This window comes from Myiozetetes cayanensis, unplaced genomic scaffold (assembly GCF_022539395.1).
Source record: "Myiozetetes cayanensis isolate MyiCay16 unplaced genomic scaffold, myiCay2020 scf61, whole genome shotgun sequence".
Taxonomy (NCBI): domain Eukaryota; kingdom Metazoa; phylum Chordata; class Aves; order Passeriformes; family Tyrannidae; genus Myiozetetes; species Myiozetetes cayanensis.
Window position 1 is genome coordinate 177,357 of NW_026087865.1, and position 16,556 is coordinate 193,912.

General features: G+C 62.7%; 3 protein-coding genes across 3 annotated transcripts; 2 read left to right on the forward strand and 1 right to left on the reverse strand.

The window, feature by feature from the left end:
* Positions 1–1,012: 1,012 nt before the first annotated feature.
* On the forward strand, positions 1,013–3,588 carry LOC126651419 (non-structural maintenance of chromosomes element 3 homolog). The gene is made up of 10 exons (XM_050337303.1): positions 1,013–1,239; positions 1,401–1,472; positions 1,565–1,628; positions 1,745–1,824; positions 1,890–1,984; positions 2,058–2,137; positions 2,215–2,257; positions 2,344–2,406; positions 3,272–3,386; positions 3,471–3,588. Exons 1-10 carry the CDS (start codon positions 1,198–1,200, stop codon positions 3,543–3,545), a joined length of 729 nt encoding a protein of 242 aa, XP_050193260.1. The 5' UTR covers positions 1,013–1,197; the 3' UTR covers positions 3,546–3,588.
* On the reverse strand, positions 3,587–7,741 carry PFKFB1 (6-phosphofructo-2-kinase/fructose-2,6-biphosphatase 1). Its single transcript, XM_050337300.1, is given in 15 exon segments — positions 3,587–3,717; positions 3,829–3,893; positions 4,281–4,343; positions 4,427–4,556; positions 4,637–4,741; positions 4,829–4,975; positions 5,483–5,496; positions 5,499–5,689; positions 5,770–5,891; positions 6,006–6,062; positions 6,463–6,537; positions 6,639–6,705; positions 6,800–6,896; positions 6,980–7,105; positions 7,645–7,741. Coding segments are annotated over 15 exon segments (1,404 nt in total). The 5' UTR covers positions 7,730–7,741; the 3' UTR covers positions 3,587–3,657.
* A 919-nt stretch (positions 7,742–8,660) lies between these two features.
* Positions 8,661–16,486, forward strand: LOC126651415 (5-aminolevulinate synthase, erythroid-specific, mitochondrial-like). The gene is given in 13 exon segments (XM_050337299.1): positions 8,661–8,690; positions 10,144–10,235; positions 10,739–10,852; positions 10,928–11,005; positions 11,485–11,692; positions 12,238–12,422; positions 13,391–13,570; positions 14,226–14,390; positions 14,826–15,094; positions 15,756–15,829; positions 15,831–15,871; positions 15,874–15,909; positions 16,176–16,486. Coding segments are annotated over 12 exon segments (1,593 nt in total). The 5' UTR covers positions 8,661–8,690; positions 10,144–10,147; the 3' UTR covers positions 16,331–16,486.
* Positions 16,487–16,556: the final 70 nt, after the last annotated feature.

Consider the following 16,556-nt stretch of genomic DNA (forward strand, 5'->3'; position numbering starts at 1 on the left):
GGTGTGTCTGAAAGGTGCGATTTTGGGGGTTGTTCAAGCAGGAGGTTGGACTGTGGAGGGTTTGGGGGTGGGAGGAGGAGAGGGACCCCCATGGGGGGTTTTGGGGGACTCACCTCATCTCACAGGTGGGGGGGTGGGGATGTTTACCTCCCCCCTGAATTTGAGGGGACCCCGCTTTTCCAGCTGACTCAGCAAATTTAGTGCTCAGCTCCGAGGGGGGGTTTCAGTGAACCCCAAAATTGGGACCAAGGGGGGCTCAACATTGGGGGGTGCACCCCCATTATTTATGGTCCTGTGCATGTCCACAGCCTTCTCCATCCCCTACCTATATCACTCTTTGTCCCCTCCTTTGACACTGAATGAGCCCCCCCAACCCTGCAGAGCACCCCAAAAGCCAGCCTGGACCTCCCACACACCCCCTGAGGTCCCACAGCTCCCCAAAACCCCTCGTACACCCTTTGTTCTCCCCCCAAACTGTCCCACTTACCCCTCCCAGCATCCTCAGCTGCCCAGGTGGGGGGTGAAGGTCCCCCCATAACCAGGGCTACGCTGGGGGTGGTCACGGACAGCAAACCCCCCTCAGGCTCTGCCGCCATTTTGTCGCTTCTTCACCTGTGGGAAGGACCCCGATAGTACATTTTGGGAGGGGCAGGAACAACACGGGTGCTTCAAGCACTGCTGTGGTTATCCAAATACTCACTGTTAAAGGTGGGGATGGTGGTAAAATGGGCCATTTTGAGTCGTTTGGGAGCGTTTAGCATCATTCTTAGCGCTGGGCTCTATTTGTTCGCCCTGAGGGGGGGGGGTGCGCGAGGCGCCTTTCCCGCCTTTTCCGCGCCCTGGGGGGACGCGAGGGAGAAGGGGCGGGGCGTAGGGAGCACGTGACTCCTCGCGGCCACGGGGAGGAGGCGGGGCCAGCGCTGGCTCTCGACCAATCGTGTCGCGGAGGGAGGGACGAGGGAGGTGCTGTGGCCAATGAGAGGCGGGGTGGGCGGGGCCGGCGGGCGCAGTCTCGGGCTGAGAGCGGTCAGTGACGGGTCGTGCTCGCGGCCGGAGCGTTTAATGGGCCTTGAGGCGGTAGGAGGGTGGGTTTCTGTGGCTCCGCTGAGGGAAGACGCGAGGGGTGGCCTTTGGGGCGGTCTAGTCGCGTTTTCGGCCCGCCTGGTTTTTGTTTTTCCCTCAGAGCTGCTGTGAGAAATGTCCCAGCGGAAGCGCAGCAAGGGGGTTGGCTGCTCTCAGGTGAGGGGCTGTTCCCCCTTCTTCCTTCATTCTCCTCTATTTCTTTCTCTTTTTCCCTGTCATTCCCTCTTCCTTTCACTTTCTCTCCTTCGCCCATTTTCTCCTCCTCCACTTCCCCCTTCCCTTCGCCAGCACCAACACTCCCTATTCTTTCCCTTCAGATGACCGATGGGGATGAGGATTTCCTCCCCACGCAGCAGACGCGGTACTCCCCGGACCAGGTGAACCAGAAGGTGGGTTGAGGTGACCCCTCTCCTCCTTGTCCTGTGCCTTCACTCCTCTGTTACCACTCTTGTCTCACTTTTCTCTGCTCCTTCCCCCGCAGGCGAACGAGCTGGTTCAGTTCCTGCTCGTGAAGGACCAGAAGAAGATCCCCATCAAGAGGGCAGGTGAGTTTAGGGCAGAGCCCCCTCGCACAGCTCTGGGACCCCCAGAGCCTGGCTGCCCTCGGGGGGGAGCTCGGAGCTCCGGGCTCCCTCAGTCGTTCCCTGTGTGCTTGCTGTAGATATGCTGAAGAACGTGATCCGGGAATACCGGGATGCCTACATGGAGATCGTCAGCCAGGCGGGCAGGATTCTGCAGGAGGTGGGGAGGGGTCGGGGGCTTTTGGGGTGGAGGCCCCCCAGGGTTTAACCGTTCTCCTCCCGCAGACGTTCGGGCTGCAGCTGGTGGAGATCGACCCCAAACTTCACAGCTACATCCTCGTCAGCAGCCTGCCCTGTGCTGAGGCCAATCACCCCTGCAGGTGAGGGGCTGGGGGATTTTGGGGGTGTCACATCCCCCCCTCACCCCACGGGGGTGACACGTGGCTCTCGCAGGGCCAAAGAGAAGGAGAAGATGGGGCTCCTGATCGTCATCCTCAGCTTCATCTTCATGAAGGGCAACGCCGTCAAAGACAGTGAGTCCCTCCCCAAACCCCCCTGTGCCCCCTTCCCTTGGGGTCACCCCCCCAACCACTGACACCCCCTTTTCCAGGTGCTCTGTGGGAATTCCTGCGCTGGCTCCGTGTGCACCCAGGGTAGGATATGAGGGAGGGGGTCACACACGGAATGGGGGCACAGGGTTTGTCACCCCACCCTGGTAAACACCCACCCCCCTGCTCAGGGAGCAACACGAGATCTTTGGGGACGTCCAGAAACTGGTGACGGACGAGTTTGTGCGGCAGAAGTGAGTCCTGAGGGGAAGTTGGGGGATTCTGGGGAGGGGTCCCCCCTCTTGGTGTGGTCTAGGGGGGATTTTGAGGTGGTTTAGGGGGTGTTGGGGTGGGGTCCCCCCTCCCAGAATGGTTCTGGGAGGTATTTTGGGGTGGGGTCTGGGGGGGCTTTGGGGGAGGTTTTGGGGTGGGGTCTGGGGAGGGTTTTGGGGGTGGGCTCTAGGGAGGGTATTTTGGGTGGGCTCTGGGGAGGTATTTTGGGGTGGGCTCTGGGGAGGTATTTTGGGGTGGGTTCTGGGGAGGTATTTTGGGGTGGGCTCTGAGGGGGTGTTGGGGGTGGTCTCTGGGGAAGGTTTTGGGAGGACTCTGGGGAGGTTTTGGGTGGGCTCTGGAGGAGGTTTGGGTGGGCTCTGGGGAGGTTTTGGGAGGACTCTGGGGGAGGTTTTGGGAGGACTCTGCGGGAGGTTTTGGGTGGGCTCTGCGGGAGGTTTTGGGTGGGCTCTGGGGAGGTTTTGGGTGGGCTCTGGGGGTTTGGGGTGGGCTCTGGGGAGGTTTTGGGTGGGCTCTGGGGAGGTTTTGGGTGGGCTCTGGGGAGGTTTTGGGTGGGCTCTGGGGAGGTTTTGGGTGGGCTCTGGGGAGGTTTTGGGTGGGCTCTGGGGGAGGTTTTGGGTGGGCTCTGGGGGGTTTGGGGTGGGGGCCCCCTCCCGGTGTGCCCAGAGCAGCCCCGGCGCCAGCCCGGCCGGGCTGTTTATACCACACCGCAGAGCAAACCCTGCAGCCCCCCTGACAACCCCTGTGGCTCAAGGGGTCCGTCACGGGGCTGGGGAGCGCTGGACACCCCCTTGGGGACCCCCAAAACCACCTCCCCCCCCCTTCCAGGTACCTGAAGATCACCTCCATCCCCCTGACGGACCCCCCCCAGTTCAGCTACCAGTGGGGGCCACGGGCGGCCCAGGAGACCTCCAAGGAGGACATCCTGAACTTTGTGGCCAAGGTAAGGCCCTGCTGGGGTGGGGGGGCATCTCTGGGTTTTGGGGGGCTCCATTTGATCCCCCCTCCCCGTTTTACTCCCACCCAGGTGCAGGGGAAGAACCCCAAGTTCTGGACGAGTCAGCACAATGAGGCCACGGCCCCCCAACCCCCCCCAAAATAAAGGTGCCCCTTTGGTGTGCAGCCCCCCCCCGCTGTCCAGGCTCAGTTGTACAAGGTTTAATATTTTGGGGGACCCCCTTTTCCCTGGGGGACCCCCCTTTCCCAGGGACCCCTCAGAAGTGCTCAGGGACAGTGTTGAGGGCGTCGGCTGCAGTGCGGTTGATGTCGACGTTCTGTGGGTGAACAAATGGGGTTTTGGGGGGATGTCCCCAAAATTTATCAGCCCCTCATCTTGGGGGGGTTAGTGGGGTGTGCACCCTCTTTTGGGGGTGGGGGGATCTCACCTGGGGTCGTGCCCGGTGGGTGTTGACGGCCTCGATGTTGAGGAAGATGGACTCGACCTCACAGCCTGGATACGGGGGGAGGGATTGTCCCCATTTTGGGGAGGGTCACAGGGCAGGGACAGCCCTCATTTTGGGGGGGGACAGTGCAGGGGATAGTCCCCATTTTGGGGAGGGTCACAGGGGAAAGAGTCACCTTTGCAGGGGAACAGTCTCAATTTTGGGGAGAGGATTGTCCCCGTTTTGGATGGGGGTACCAGGGGAACAGTCCACCTTTTGGGGTGATAGTCCCCATTTTGGGTGGGGGACACTGGAGGGACAGTCCGATTCTGAGGGGGATTGACCCCATTTTGGGTTGGGACACTTGGGGGACAGTCACAGTCACTATTTTGTGGGGGGATTGTCCCCATTTGGGGGTGACACTCCTCATTTTGGGGGGACACCCCCCCACTCACCGTAAGCCACGGGGGTCAACTTGAGCACCGTGTGCAGGGGGCACTTGAGGTAGGGCAGCTCATCTGGGGGGAGGGAAAATTGGATGGGGGGGGCAGCAGGCCTGGGGTGTCCCCAGAGTGTCCCCAAAGTGTCCCCAGGGCCTCACCCGCGCTCTTGTCCAGGAAATAGGCCAGCAGGCACCTCATCACGGCCTGGTGACAGATGACCAGGACGTTCTCCTGCCGCTCCAGCTCCATGATCACGGGCTCCAGCCGCTGCACCAGGTCCTCATACGACTGGGGAGGGGGTGTCAGGGGGTCTCCCCGAGGCCCTGCAGCCCCCCCAGGGGTCCCAGGGGTGGGGGGCAGGGGGGTACCTCGCCCTTGGGGTAACGGTAGCGATACTTGTCCTGGTCCCGCAGCGCCAGCTCCTTGGGATAGCGCTCCTGGATCTCCTCGTAGGTCATCTCTTCACACACCCCCTGTGGGATGGAGGGGCTCAGGGGGGTGTAAACTATGCCCTGTGCCCCCCCCCTCACCCCTCCCCAAAATAACAGGGCGTGGCTCACGGCATCGATCTCGTTGAGGGCCTTCCACTGCTCGTAGGGCACCCCCAGCGCCTCGGCCGTCTCGATGGTGCGTCTCATGTGGCTGGTCCACACCTTGAGCTCCCGGATGCTCTGGCTGCGGATGAACTGGGCCAGCGCCTGCGCGTACTGGGAGGGGGCGGGGCTGAGGGGACACCGGCGGGGACACAGTCCCCGTTTTGGGGGGACGAGGGACAGTCCCCATGCTGGGGGGGGGGATTGGTGGCTCTCACTGGGATGGGGGGTGTTTTGGGGTGTGGCCCCTCTGTGGGCGTGTCCTTTACCACACCTGTGGAGGGTGTGATGTTCTGAGAGCTCTGCCCTCCTGTGGGTGTGGCTTGGTGATGTTAATTTACACATCAGAGTGTGGTCTTTTGGAGGCTCTGCCCTTTCATGACTCTGACTCCACCTGTCTCCAGGTGTCCTCTCAGACTGGACAGCCCTGAGTGTCCCCATGAGTTAAACTGGCTCTGCCCCTCTGTCCCCACCTGTCTGCTGCAGGGGAACAGCCCTGAGTCCCCCATGATCCTGCCCCTCAGGTTGAGCCTCCCAGCCCCTCTGTCCCCCCCTGTGAGTCCCCCCTGATCCTGCCCCTCAGGTGGAGCTGCTCTGTGACCCCAGCCCCTCTGTCCCCACCTGTTTGCCACGGGGGACAGCCCCGAGTCCCCCCCGATCCTGCCCCTCAGGTTGAGCTGGCTCTCGCCGTGGCGGCTCAGGTAGATGGCCCTGGGGGTGACGTGGATGTTCATCAGGTAATAGACGATCCTGCTCTGCACGTGGCCCTGCACCCGGTTCGCCAGGTACCGCACGCCCACGTCGAAGATCTTGATGTAGGACAGCGCGCTGGGGGGGTGGGCAGACCCCTGTCAGGGCACGGGGGGGGGTCCTGGGTCCCATGGTGGGGGCACAGGGGGTGGTCTCACCTGTCCAGCTCGTCGTCCAGAGGCTCGTAGGTGGCCTTGTAGCACTCGATGCGCTGCAGGAAATCGGCCACCGCCTCCTCCTGCGCTCGGCCCTTGTAGTCGGGGCTGCTCAGCTTCACTTGCTGGGGGGATAAAACGGCTTTTTTGGGGGGCACACACAGCCCTGCACTCCCCAGGGTCCTGGGTGAGACCCCCAGGGTGTCCCTTGTTGTCCCACCCCTTCCCCAGGGTCTCACCTTGATGTTCTCCTCGATGATGGCGGGGTCGTCACAGATGGACTCGACAAACAGGACCTGGGGGGGAGAAAAGGGGGGCAACGGTGGCCCCCTCCCCGTGGGGTGACACCCGCAAAACACGGCCAGCCTCCCCCCAGACTGTGACACCCCCAAAACAGTGACACCCCCAAATTAGTGCCAACACCCCCCCTGCTGTGAGACCCAAAAACCTGTAATTGCCCCCATATTGTCGACACCCCAAACCAGTGCCACTGCCCCCCCAGTTCTGTGGACTCTCCCTATAATGTGACACCCCCAAAATGGTGCCACTGCCTCCCCAAACTGTGACACCCCCACAACAGTGTCACCCCCCACATCCTGTGGACACCCTCGAATCAGGACCACCCCCAAAATGTGCTCTAGACCCCCCCCTCACTCTGTAACCCCCCAAAATCCCTTGTGACCCCCTCAGTTGTACCTTGTACCCGTTTTCCTTGGCGAACTGCAGGATCACGTCCCGCCGCTCCCGCGTCGTGTTGGTGGCATCAAACACCTGGGGAGGGGTTTGCTGGGCAATTTGGATTCCCTAAAAATTTGAGGGGGCTTCTTTGTGCCTCGTAGGGGTGTTTTATCCCTTGGAGGGGGGGGTCTTACCGCCACCTGCCCCTCCTCAGAGCTCAGGTAGGTCCGGACGTCCTTGAGGGCGGCCAGGGCGCAGTGCCTGGGAATTTTGGGGGGAGGGGGCTCTCAGCTGTGCCCTCCCCTCCAAACACACCCCAAAATACCCTCCCCTCGCCCCAACATCCCCCTCTGACCTGCGGATTTCCATCCCCTCGGGGTTGTCATGGCGGAAGAACTCGTAGTTCTTGTAGCTGGGCACGGCCTCCCTCCGGTACTCCCCCACGTTGAACACTGCAGGGGGAGGGGTCAGGGGGGCTTCAGGGGGTCCCCAAACCCTTCCCCACATCCCCCCCTAACCCTCCAAAAGCACTCACCCCGTGTGGGGGTCCCGATCCAGTTGAGGTAGCGGGTGAGTTTTCGGGAGATGTAGGTCTTGCCCCGGGCGGGCAACCCCACGAGGATCACCATGGTGGGGCAGTTGGTGAACTGGGGCACAGAGGCTGGGGGCATTTGGGGGGTGGGGTCACGGCAGTGTTACCCCCTCCCCCAATTGGTTCTGCACTCCTCAAATCTCTCCTGCACCCCAGTGTGGGGGAGAACAACCAGCCCCGAGGGGGGCAAATCACCCCCCAAATGCAAGGGGGATGGGGACAAAGGGGTTCCCCAACCCCGGGGGGGTCAGGGAGCCCCCCCCAGCCCAGGGGGAGGGGGGTGACTGTGGGCTTGAGGGTCCCCCAGCCCAGCAGGGCTTGGGGGGGGGGGTCCCTTGTGCCCCTTTTTGGGGGGGTCCTGATCCTCTTTTCCTCCTCACCCTGAAGTTTCCCACCCCCACGGGACTCCTGATCCCTAAGGGGGGATTGGGACCCCCAAAGGGACAGGGTGGGACCCACAGAGGGACCCCCAAAGGGACAGGATGGCACCCCTGGGGGGACAGGAGGAACCCCCTACACACCCGTAGGGTGCATTGGGGGCAGAATTCACCCCCCTCAGGGGCACAGGTGTGTTCCCCCCACCCCAAAATCCCCGCCTCCCCACTTACACCCCCGTCTCAGCCGGGGGGGGCTCAGGCACCCCCCCATTTCTGGCCGGGGGGGCCGTGTCAGCCCCTGCGGTGCCGCCGCCATGGCCGTGCCCTCTGCCCCTGCCACCTCAGTGTCCCCGCGGTCACCGACCCCTGCTGTGTCCCCCCCCCCAGGCCACCCCACCCCCGTACCTGGGATTTTGGGGGATTTCTCCTCCATTTTGGGGTGGGGGGGCAGGCGGTGCCGGCGGTGCCCCCCGGGAAGGTCGGAGGTAACGTTACACCCTGGCTCGGGGCCGGCTGGGAGGGGCTGGGGGGGGCAGTGGGGCCCCCCCGGGGGGACTTGGCCTTGTCACCTTGGGGGGCTCAGTCCTGTCCCCCCGGGGGTCCTGGTCCCGTTCCCTTGGGGGGTCCCAGTCGTGTTCCTTTCGAGTCTTGATTCTCCCCATTTGGGGGTCTCAATCCTTTCCCCTTGAGTGTCCCATTCCCACCCCAACGGGGGACCAGGTCTTGTCCTCCCGGGGGTCCCCATCTTGTCCCTTTGGGGGTCCCAGTCCTACCCCCCTGGGGGACGGGAGATTGTCCCCTTGGGGGTCCCATTCTGGATTGGGGAGCTCAGGGAGCTTGGGCTAGTTTTGGGGGGCTCAGGGTTTTGGGAGAATTTAAGGGAGTTTGAGGGTCTCAGGGGGCTTGAGGGGGGTTCAAGGGCTTTGGGGGGTGTCAGGAACTTTAGGGGGGTTGGGCAGTTTGAGATCTCAGTGGGCTTGTGTTGGAAAGTTTGGGGTCTCAAGGGCTTTTAGGGGCCCAGGGGCATTGGGGTGGTTTGGGGGCTCAGAGGTGTTGGGGAGGGTCTGGGGAGATTTGGGTGGGGAGCTGAGATTTGGGGTGTCTCAGGGTTTGGGGGATTTGAGGGCTCTCAGAGGGGAGGTGGGAGGGGCTGTGGGCGGAGCCCCGGTCGATGAAGCCCCGCCCATTTCCCCGCCCCTCTGGGCTTATCGGTTTGGGGGGGCCCCGTTTTGGGGGGGGCACAGTGCTCGTTGTTCGTCCTCAGTGCGGGACAACAGGTGTGTTGGGGGAGCAGGGTGGAGGGTTCTGGGGGGCTTCGGACCCACGAGGTGGGGGTTGGGAGGTGGGGGACCCTCATGATGGGGGAGGTCTGGGGGGCAGGGGAGCATTAAGTTTTAGGGGACCCCCAAAGGCGGGTTTTGGGGGGCTGGGAACCTCAGAAGGGGGATTTGGGGGAGCGTTGGATCCCCGGGGTGGGGGCTGGGGACCCCATAGGAGCCGAGGGGTGGGGTTTGTGGGGGTGTCAGACACTGGGATCCCTTGGGAGGGAGGAATTCTGGGGCGCTGGGGACCCCTAAATGGATCGGGGGGTATCTCTGGGGGTCCGAGACGCTCCCCTTGAGAGATCCCAGGAGTTTGGGGGTCGCCAGCACCCCCCCACCAGAAGTCTCCTTCACCTCCCCAAAGATGCTTGGGGAGGGGAGAAAAGGAATTTTGGGGGGGGTCCTGGCACCCCAAACTCCCCAGAGCCCCAGAAGCCCCCAAACGCCCCTCCCCATCAGTCCCACCGCCCCCTGAGCCCCGGTTTAGGGGTTTGGGGGACACCCAAGTGGGTCGGGGACGGTGGGACACCTGGGACCCCTAAATTCCCCAGGCCCCAAAGCCCCCCTGAGCCCTCAAGAACCCCCAAATTTCCCTCCCCCAAATCAGCCCCCACTCCCCTGGGTCCTGTTTTAGGGGGATTTTGAGGGTTTGGGGACCCCCAGGAGGGTCAGGGTGGGGGTAGAACATTTGGGCCCCCAAATTCTCCCCGCCCTCTTCCTGGGTGGGAGGGTCACGTGACCCGCGGCTCCAGGTGGTGGGGGCTGATAAGGCCGATAAGGGGGGGCCACACCCACCTCCCAAAATCCCCCCAAAACAGGGGTGGAGGCTGCTGGGTGGGGCTGATTTGGGGGGTGGGGTCAGGTCTCGCGGATCCCCCCGAACTCCTGGGTGTGGGACCCTCATAGACAACCCCCCCCCCATCCATGTGGGGGTCCCCGAAACAGAGCTCAGGGGTCCAGGTGGGGATGATTGGCGGGGAGGAAGGTGGGGAAACTTTGGAGGTTCCTGGGAGGGTTTCTGGGGGGTCTGGGGAATTCGGGGGGCCCCAGGTGTCACACCGCCCCTGACCCACTTGGGGGTCCCCAAAACCCCCCAAACCGGGGCTCAGGGGGCAGGTGGGGCTGATGGGAGGGGAGAGGGGGCGGTTTTGGCAAATTTGGGGACGTTTTGGGGGATTCTGGGGGTGTTGACCCCCCCTCTTCACCCCCCAGACCATTTTTGGGGGGGGTTAGTGGTGCCCATCTGACTCCTCTCCACTTCCTTTTAGACCCTCCCCAGCAGTTTGGGAGGGGTTTGGGGAGGTTCTGGGTGGGTTTCGGGGGCGAGAGGAACGAGGGGGATTTGGGAGGGATTTTAGGGGCGTACAGGGGGTTTTTGGGGTGCTCATTCCCCCCTTTTCACCCCCAGCACCATGGCCGCCCTCCTGCGCTGCCCCGTCCTGGCTCGTCACCCGTGGCTGGTCCGAGCCTTTGCCACGGCCCCGCCCCGCCCCCACCCAGGTACCCCAGGACCCCCAAATTGGGGAGGGGGACAACCCCCTCCGACTACCCCCCTAGCAGTTTGGGGGGAGTTGGGGGCTGTTTTGGGAGGGTTTTGAGAAGGGTTGGGGGAGTTTTAAGGGGTGATTGGGGGGAGTTTTGGGAGGATTTTTGGGGGTGGGAGAGTTTTGGGAGGGGTGGGGGCATTGGGGGTTTGGAGGAGTTTTTGGGAGAGTTTCAAGGAGTTTGGGGGGGCAGGGGAGTTTCTGGCAGGTTAGAGGACTTTTGGGGGGGTTGTGGGGAGTTTTGGGGGGTTTAGGAGGAGCTTGGGGGGGAGTTTTGGGGGAGTTGGGAATTTTGGGGGAGGTTGAAGGGAGTTTTGGGGGGAGTTGGAAGGAGTTTCGGGGGGTCTGGAGGGAGTTGTGGAGAGGTTGGGAGTTTTCCAGGGGATTGGGGAGTTTTGGGGGGGTTGGGATAATTTGGGGGTGCTGAGCCCCCTCTTAACCTCCTTTGTCTCCCCCCAGGTGACCCCCCCGAGGGGTCCCACTGCCCTTTCATGGACCTGCGGGGAGAGGGGCCCCCCTTTGTCCAACGAGCAGCTCCCGAAATGCAGGAGGATGTGACCCCCCTGGAGGCAGGTAACAGATTTGGGGGGACCCCCCGACCCCACCCCCAGCTCTGGGGGACCCCCCTGACCTTTGAATCCCCTCCAGACCCCCTGGATTGGCTGCTGGAATGGGGGGAACCCTCCGAGGACCTCCCTGAGCGACGGCTGGAGGAGAACCTGCCTGGTGAGGGGGGGGCTTTTAGGGGGGCCATAGGAGGGTTTGGGGGTGTTGAGAGGTTATAGGGGACTTTGTGGAGTCTGGAAAGATTTAGGAGGGGCCGAGGAGGTTTTAGGAGGAATATTAAGGGCTTTGGGGGCATTGATGAGGATTTGGGGGGGCTCTGGGAGGATAGATGGGGTTGGGGGCTGGAGGGATCCAGGGTACAATGGGGGGAGTCTGAGGTTGTGTTCTGGGGTGCTGGGGATGGTTTGGGGTCTTGTGGCAGTTCAGGGGTGCTCCCCACCTCCCACTCTGCCCCCCCTCCCAGCCCCAGAGGACACCTTCCCCTCCAAGGTGATTTTTGGGGTACAATGGGGGATTTTGGGGGTCTGATGGGGGTTTGGGGGGCTGGGGCGGTTCGGAGGTTTGAGGGGATGGGGTTTGGGGGTCCCTTGGCAGTTCCAGGCACTCCCCTGACCCTGTACTCCCAACCTCCTCCCCAGAGGACGCCTTCCCCTACGAGGCCGTGTTCGGGGGTCGCCTGGCGGGGCTGCGCCGCTCCCACACCTACCGGGAGTTCACGGCCGTCAGACGCCGCGCCCGGGACCCCCCGACCGCCCTCCTGGGGACCCCCCCCCGCCTCATCCAGCTCTGGTGCTCCAACGACTACCTGGGCATGAGCCGCCACCCCGAGGTGCTGCGGGCGGCCAGGTGGGCACCCCAAAACCCCTTAAAAACCCCCAAATCCCCTTGAATACCCCACACCCATAACCCCCCAAAATCTCCCCTAAATCCCTCTCAAACCCCATCCAGCCCCCCCCAACCCAAATCCCACTAAATCTCCCCCATGCCCCCAAAATCCCTCATAACCCCTTTGAAATGCCCTCAAATTCGCCCAAATCTTCTTGAATCCTCTTGAAATCCTTCCCGAATCCTCTCCAAATCCCCTTAGAATCCTTCCAAATCCCCTTGAAATCCTCTCCAAATCCCCTTAGAATGCTTCCAAATCCCCTTAAATCCTCTCCAAATCCCCTTAGAATCCTTCCAAATCCCCTTGAAATCCTCTCCAAATCCCCTTAGAATGCTTCCAAATCCCCTTAAATCCTCTCCAAATCACCTTAGGATCCTTCCAAACCCTCTTAGAATTCTCCCCAAATCCCCTTGAAATCCACCAAACCTCCCCAAATCCCCTCAAATCCTCCCCAGATCCCCTCAAATGCCCCCCAGATCCCCCCTTGACCCCGCTGTCCCCCCAGGGCGGCTCTGGGTGCCCACGGGCTGGGCGCGGGGGGCACCCGGAACATCGGGGGGACGTCCCCCCTGCACGGGGCCCTGGAGCGGGCGCTGGCGCGGCTGCACCGGCAGCCCCGGGCACTGCTCTTCTCCTCCTGCTTCGCCGCCAACGACACCGCCCTGGCCACGCTGGCACGGCTCCTGCCAGGTACCACACCCCAAAAATACCACGGAACCCCCCCAAAAATACCAGGGAAGCAAAAAAGTATACGAGGGAACCCCAAAAACCCCCATGGGAACCCAAAGAAACCTGATGGGAGGACACCACAGTTCTTAGGACCCCAAAAAACTGCTTGAGGAGCTCCAAAAACCCTCGTGGGAACCCTAAAAATCTGTGTGGGAACCCCAAAAACCCTCCTGGGAACCCAAAATAACCCTCATGGGAACCCAAAAAACCCTCCTGGGAACCCCAAAAAACCTCATGGGAACCCAAAAAACCCTCCTGGGAACCCAAAAAACCCTCCTGGGAACCCCAAAAAACCTCATGGGAACCCAAAAAACCCTCCTGGGAACCCAAAATAACCCTCCCGGGAACCCAAAAAAAACCCAGTGGGAATCCCAAGAAATGTCATGGGAACTCCAAAAAACATTCTTGGGAATCCCAAAAAACTTGATGGGAACCAAAAAAACCTCATGGGAACCCCCAAACTCCCACCCTCTTCTCCTCCTGCTTCACCGCCAAGGACACCGCCCCAACCACGCTGGTGCAGCTCCTGCCAGCTAAAGGGGACACCCCAAAGTCCCTCAGGGCACCCCAAAACCCACCAGGGCACCCCAAAAATACATGGGAATCCAAACAACCCCCAAACCCCTCCCCCTCTTCTGCTGCTTCACCATTCTTCGAAACCTCTCAAGAACCCACAAAAGCCTCTTGGGAACCCCGAAAATCTCATGAGACGGGGTTTGGGGGGGTGTTTGGGGGGGGTTGATTTTGGGGTGCCCCCCAGGCTGTCCCCTATTCTCAGAGTCGGGGAACCACTGAATGGGTTTGGGCTGGGTTTTAGGGGCATCTATTTAATGGGCTGTGATTTTGGGGTGGGTTTTTGGGATTCCCATGGACTGGCTGAGGTTTTTGGGGTGCTGACAGGGGAGTGCTGATTTTGGGGTGCCCCCCAGGCTGCCACATGTTCTCGGACTCGGGGAACCACGCCTCCATGGTGCAGGGGATCCTGCGCAGCGGGGCCCCCAAACACGTTTTCCGCCACAACGACCCCCAACACCTGGACGAGCTCTTGGGGCGCAGCCCCCCAGGGGTCCCCAAAATCGTCGCCTTCGAGTCCGTTCACTCCATGGACGGTGAGTGTGGGGAACCCCAAAACCCAGCAGGACCCTCAGGACACCCCAAAGCCTACCTGGACCTGTGGGACTGCCCAAAACCCCCCGGGACCCCCCAGGACACTCCAAAACCCCCTGAGATCCCTCACCAGCCCCCCATCACACCTGTCCCCCACCCAGATCACACAACCCCCCCTTTAATCCCCTCAATTCCCCTCAAACATTCCCCACATGACCCCCCAGTCCCACCTGTACCCCCGGGGCTCCCCAGCGCCCCTGGTGGTGCTCTGTGACATTGCACCCTCACCCCAAATCCTCCCCAAACCCCTCCAGATCCCCTCAACCCACCCACAATCCAAAAACCTCCTCATGTCCCCCCCACTCCCATCTGTTCCCCCTCCCTGGCTCAACAGCCCCCCTGGCCGAGCTCTGTGACATCACCCACACCCATGATGTTTCCCCAAGTCCCCTTCAAAGCTCCCCCCACAAGTCCACCTTAAATCCACAAAATCCCCCCAAATCCTCCCACAGGGTCCCAAATCCCCCCACGTCCCCCCAGTCCCACCTGTGCCCCCTCGGCTTCCCTGGCGGTGCTCTGTGACATTGCACCTCACCCCAAACCCCTGAAATCCTCCCTAAATTCCCCCCAAACCCCCTGTGCCCTCCCCCTCCCCAGGCTCCATCGCCCCCCTGGCCGAGCTGTGTGACGTGGCCCACGCCCACGGGGCGCTGACCTTCGTGGACGAGGTTCACGCCGTGGGGCTCTACGGCCCCCGGGGCGGCGGCATCGCCGAGCGCGACGGCGTCACCGCCAAGGTGGACGTGGTGTCGGGGACCCTCGGTAAGGGAGGGGCCCCAAAAGAGGGAGGGAACCCAAAAATGAGGGGGGGGGGGTCAGGCACCCTTGTGGTGTCGGGGACCCTTGGCAAGAGGGGGGACCCCAAAACGGGAGGGTCAGAATCTCTGGTGGCATTGGGGTTCCTGGGTGAGACCCCAAAGATGGGGAGGATCTCAAAAATGGGGACACCCCAAAAAACCCTAAAGCACCCCCTCCCCCAGCCTGTGGTGCTGGAGACCCTCAATAAGACCCCAAAAATGGGGAGGGACCCCAAAAATGGGGGTCAGGGGTCATTGCTGAGGGAACTGCACTGAGGGACACCGGTGGGGGGGCTCTAAGGGGATGTGGGGGATCTCTTGGACTCTGTGAAGGTTCAGGGAGGTCAGGGGCGACCCTGATGATTTTGGGGTGTCCTGACCCCCCCTTTTCGCCCCCCAGGCAAGGCGGTGGGCTCCGTGGGGGGTTACATCGCCGGGGGGGCCGCGCTGGTGGATGCCGTGCGCTCCTTCGGGCCCGGCTTCATCTTCACCACGGCCCTGCCCCCCGCCGTGGTCGGGGGGGCCCTGGCGGCCCTGCGGGTGCTGGGGGGGCCCGAGGGGGGGGCCCTGCGCCGCACCCACCAGCGCCACGCCAAGCACCTGCGGGTGCTGCTGCGAGACAGGGGGGTCCCCGTGCTGCCCTCCCCCAGCCACATCGTGCCCGTGCCCGTGAGTGGGGGAGATTTTGGGGAGGGTTGGGGGGGTTGGAAGAGGGGTTTGGGGGTTTAGGGAAGGTTTGGGGGTCCTCAGTGCTGCCTCCCCCAGCCACATCGTGCCCGTGCCCGTGGAGTGGGGGACGGGAGATTTGGAAGGCGTTTAGGGGGGGATTTGGGAGGGTTTAAGGGGGTTGGAGGGGTTTGGGGGGTTTAGGGAAGGTTTGGGGGTCCCCATGCTGCCCTCCCCAGCCACATCGTGCCCGTGCCCGTGAGTGGGGGACTGGGGGTGTTTAGAGAGGGTTTGGGGGGAGCCTGGAGGGTCCCCAATCTGCCCTTTCCCAGCCACGTTGTCCCTGTGTTTGTGGGTGGGGGGTCTTTGGGGAGGGGGTTGGAGGGGTTTAGGGAGGTTTAGGGAGGATTTGGGGGTCTTAGAGGCATCCCTGTGCCAGTGAGTAGGGACTGGGGGCTTTTCAGGTGGTCTGGGGGAGGGCTTGGGGGTTCTTAGGGTGGTATTTTGGGGTGTGACGGTTTTGGGGTGCAGGTGGGGACACCCTGACCAACACCTGGCTCAGCCGTGCCCTCCTGGAGCAGGGGGCTTGGGGGTCCTAGGGGAGCTCAGGAGGTCTGGGGTGTTCCTGGGTGGTATTTCTGGGTGTGGCGGTTTTTGGGGGCAGGTGGGGGACGCCCTGATCAACACCCGGCTCAGCCGAGCCCTCCTGGAGCGGGGGTTGTACGTCCAGGCCATCAACCCCCACGGTGCCGCGGGGGGAGCTGCTGCGGATCGCGCCCACTCCCACCACACCCCCGCCATGATGGAGCACCTGGCAGGTGAGGGGGAGGGGGAACACAGGGATGATGGGAATGGGGGGTTTGGGGAGATGGGGAGGATGGAGGGTGGGGGTTTGGGGATTTGGAGGTGTGGGGGCAACATGGGAGGGATGTGGGGGGTCACAGGGTTTGGGGGTTATGGGGATATGGGGAAGTGGGGGGGATCACCCTGGGTGATGCTGGGCCAGGGCTGCCACCCCATGGGGGGTCACTGGTCGGTTGGGGGGTCTGTGCCCCCCCTGACCCTGTGTTCCCTCCCACTCCAGACCAGCTGTCGGAGTGTTGGGGGTCCCTGGGGCTGCCCCGGGACGCCCCCCCCGGCCCCTCCTGCGCCTCCTGCCAGCGACCCCTGCACTTCTCCCTCATGAGCGACTGGGAGCGGCAGCACTTCGAGCTGGGGGGGGTCCCAGTCATGGGCTGAGCCCCCTCAGCCTTGGGGGAGGCCCCAAAATCCTCCCTGGCTGCCTGAGTCCTCCCCCAGCTGCCTGGGTCCCCTCCCAGTGCTCCCAGTGCTCCCAGTTTCAGGCATTAAACTGTTCTGGCAGTGATGGTGTGTCCGTGTCCTTTTGGGGGGGATATGGGGGTGCCCCCAGTTTCTCCCTCCAGTTCTCCCTTCCCATTTTCCTCCCCCTTCCCCCACCAGCCCC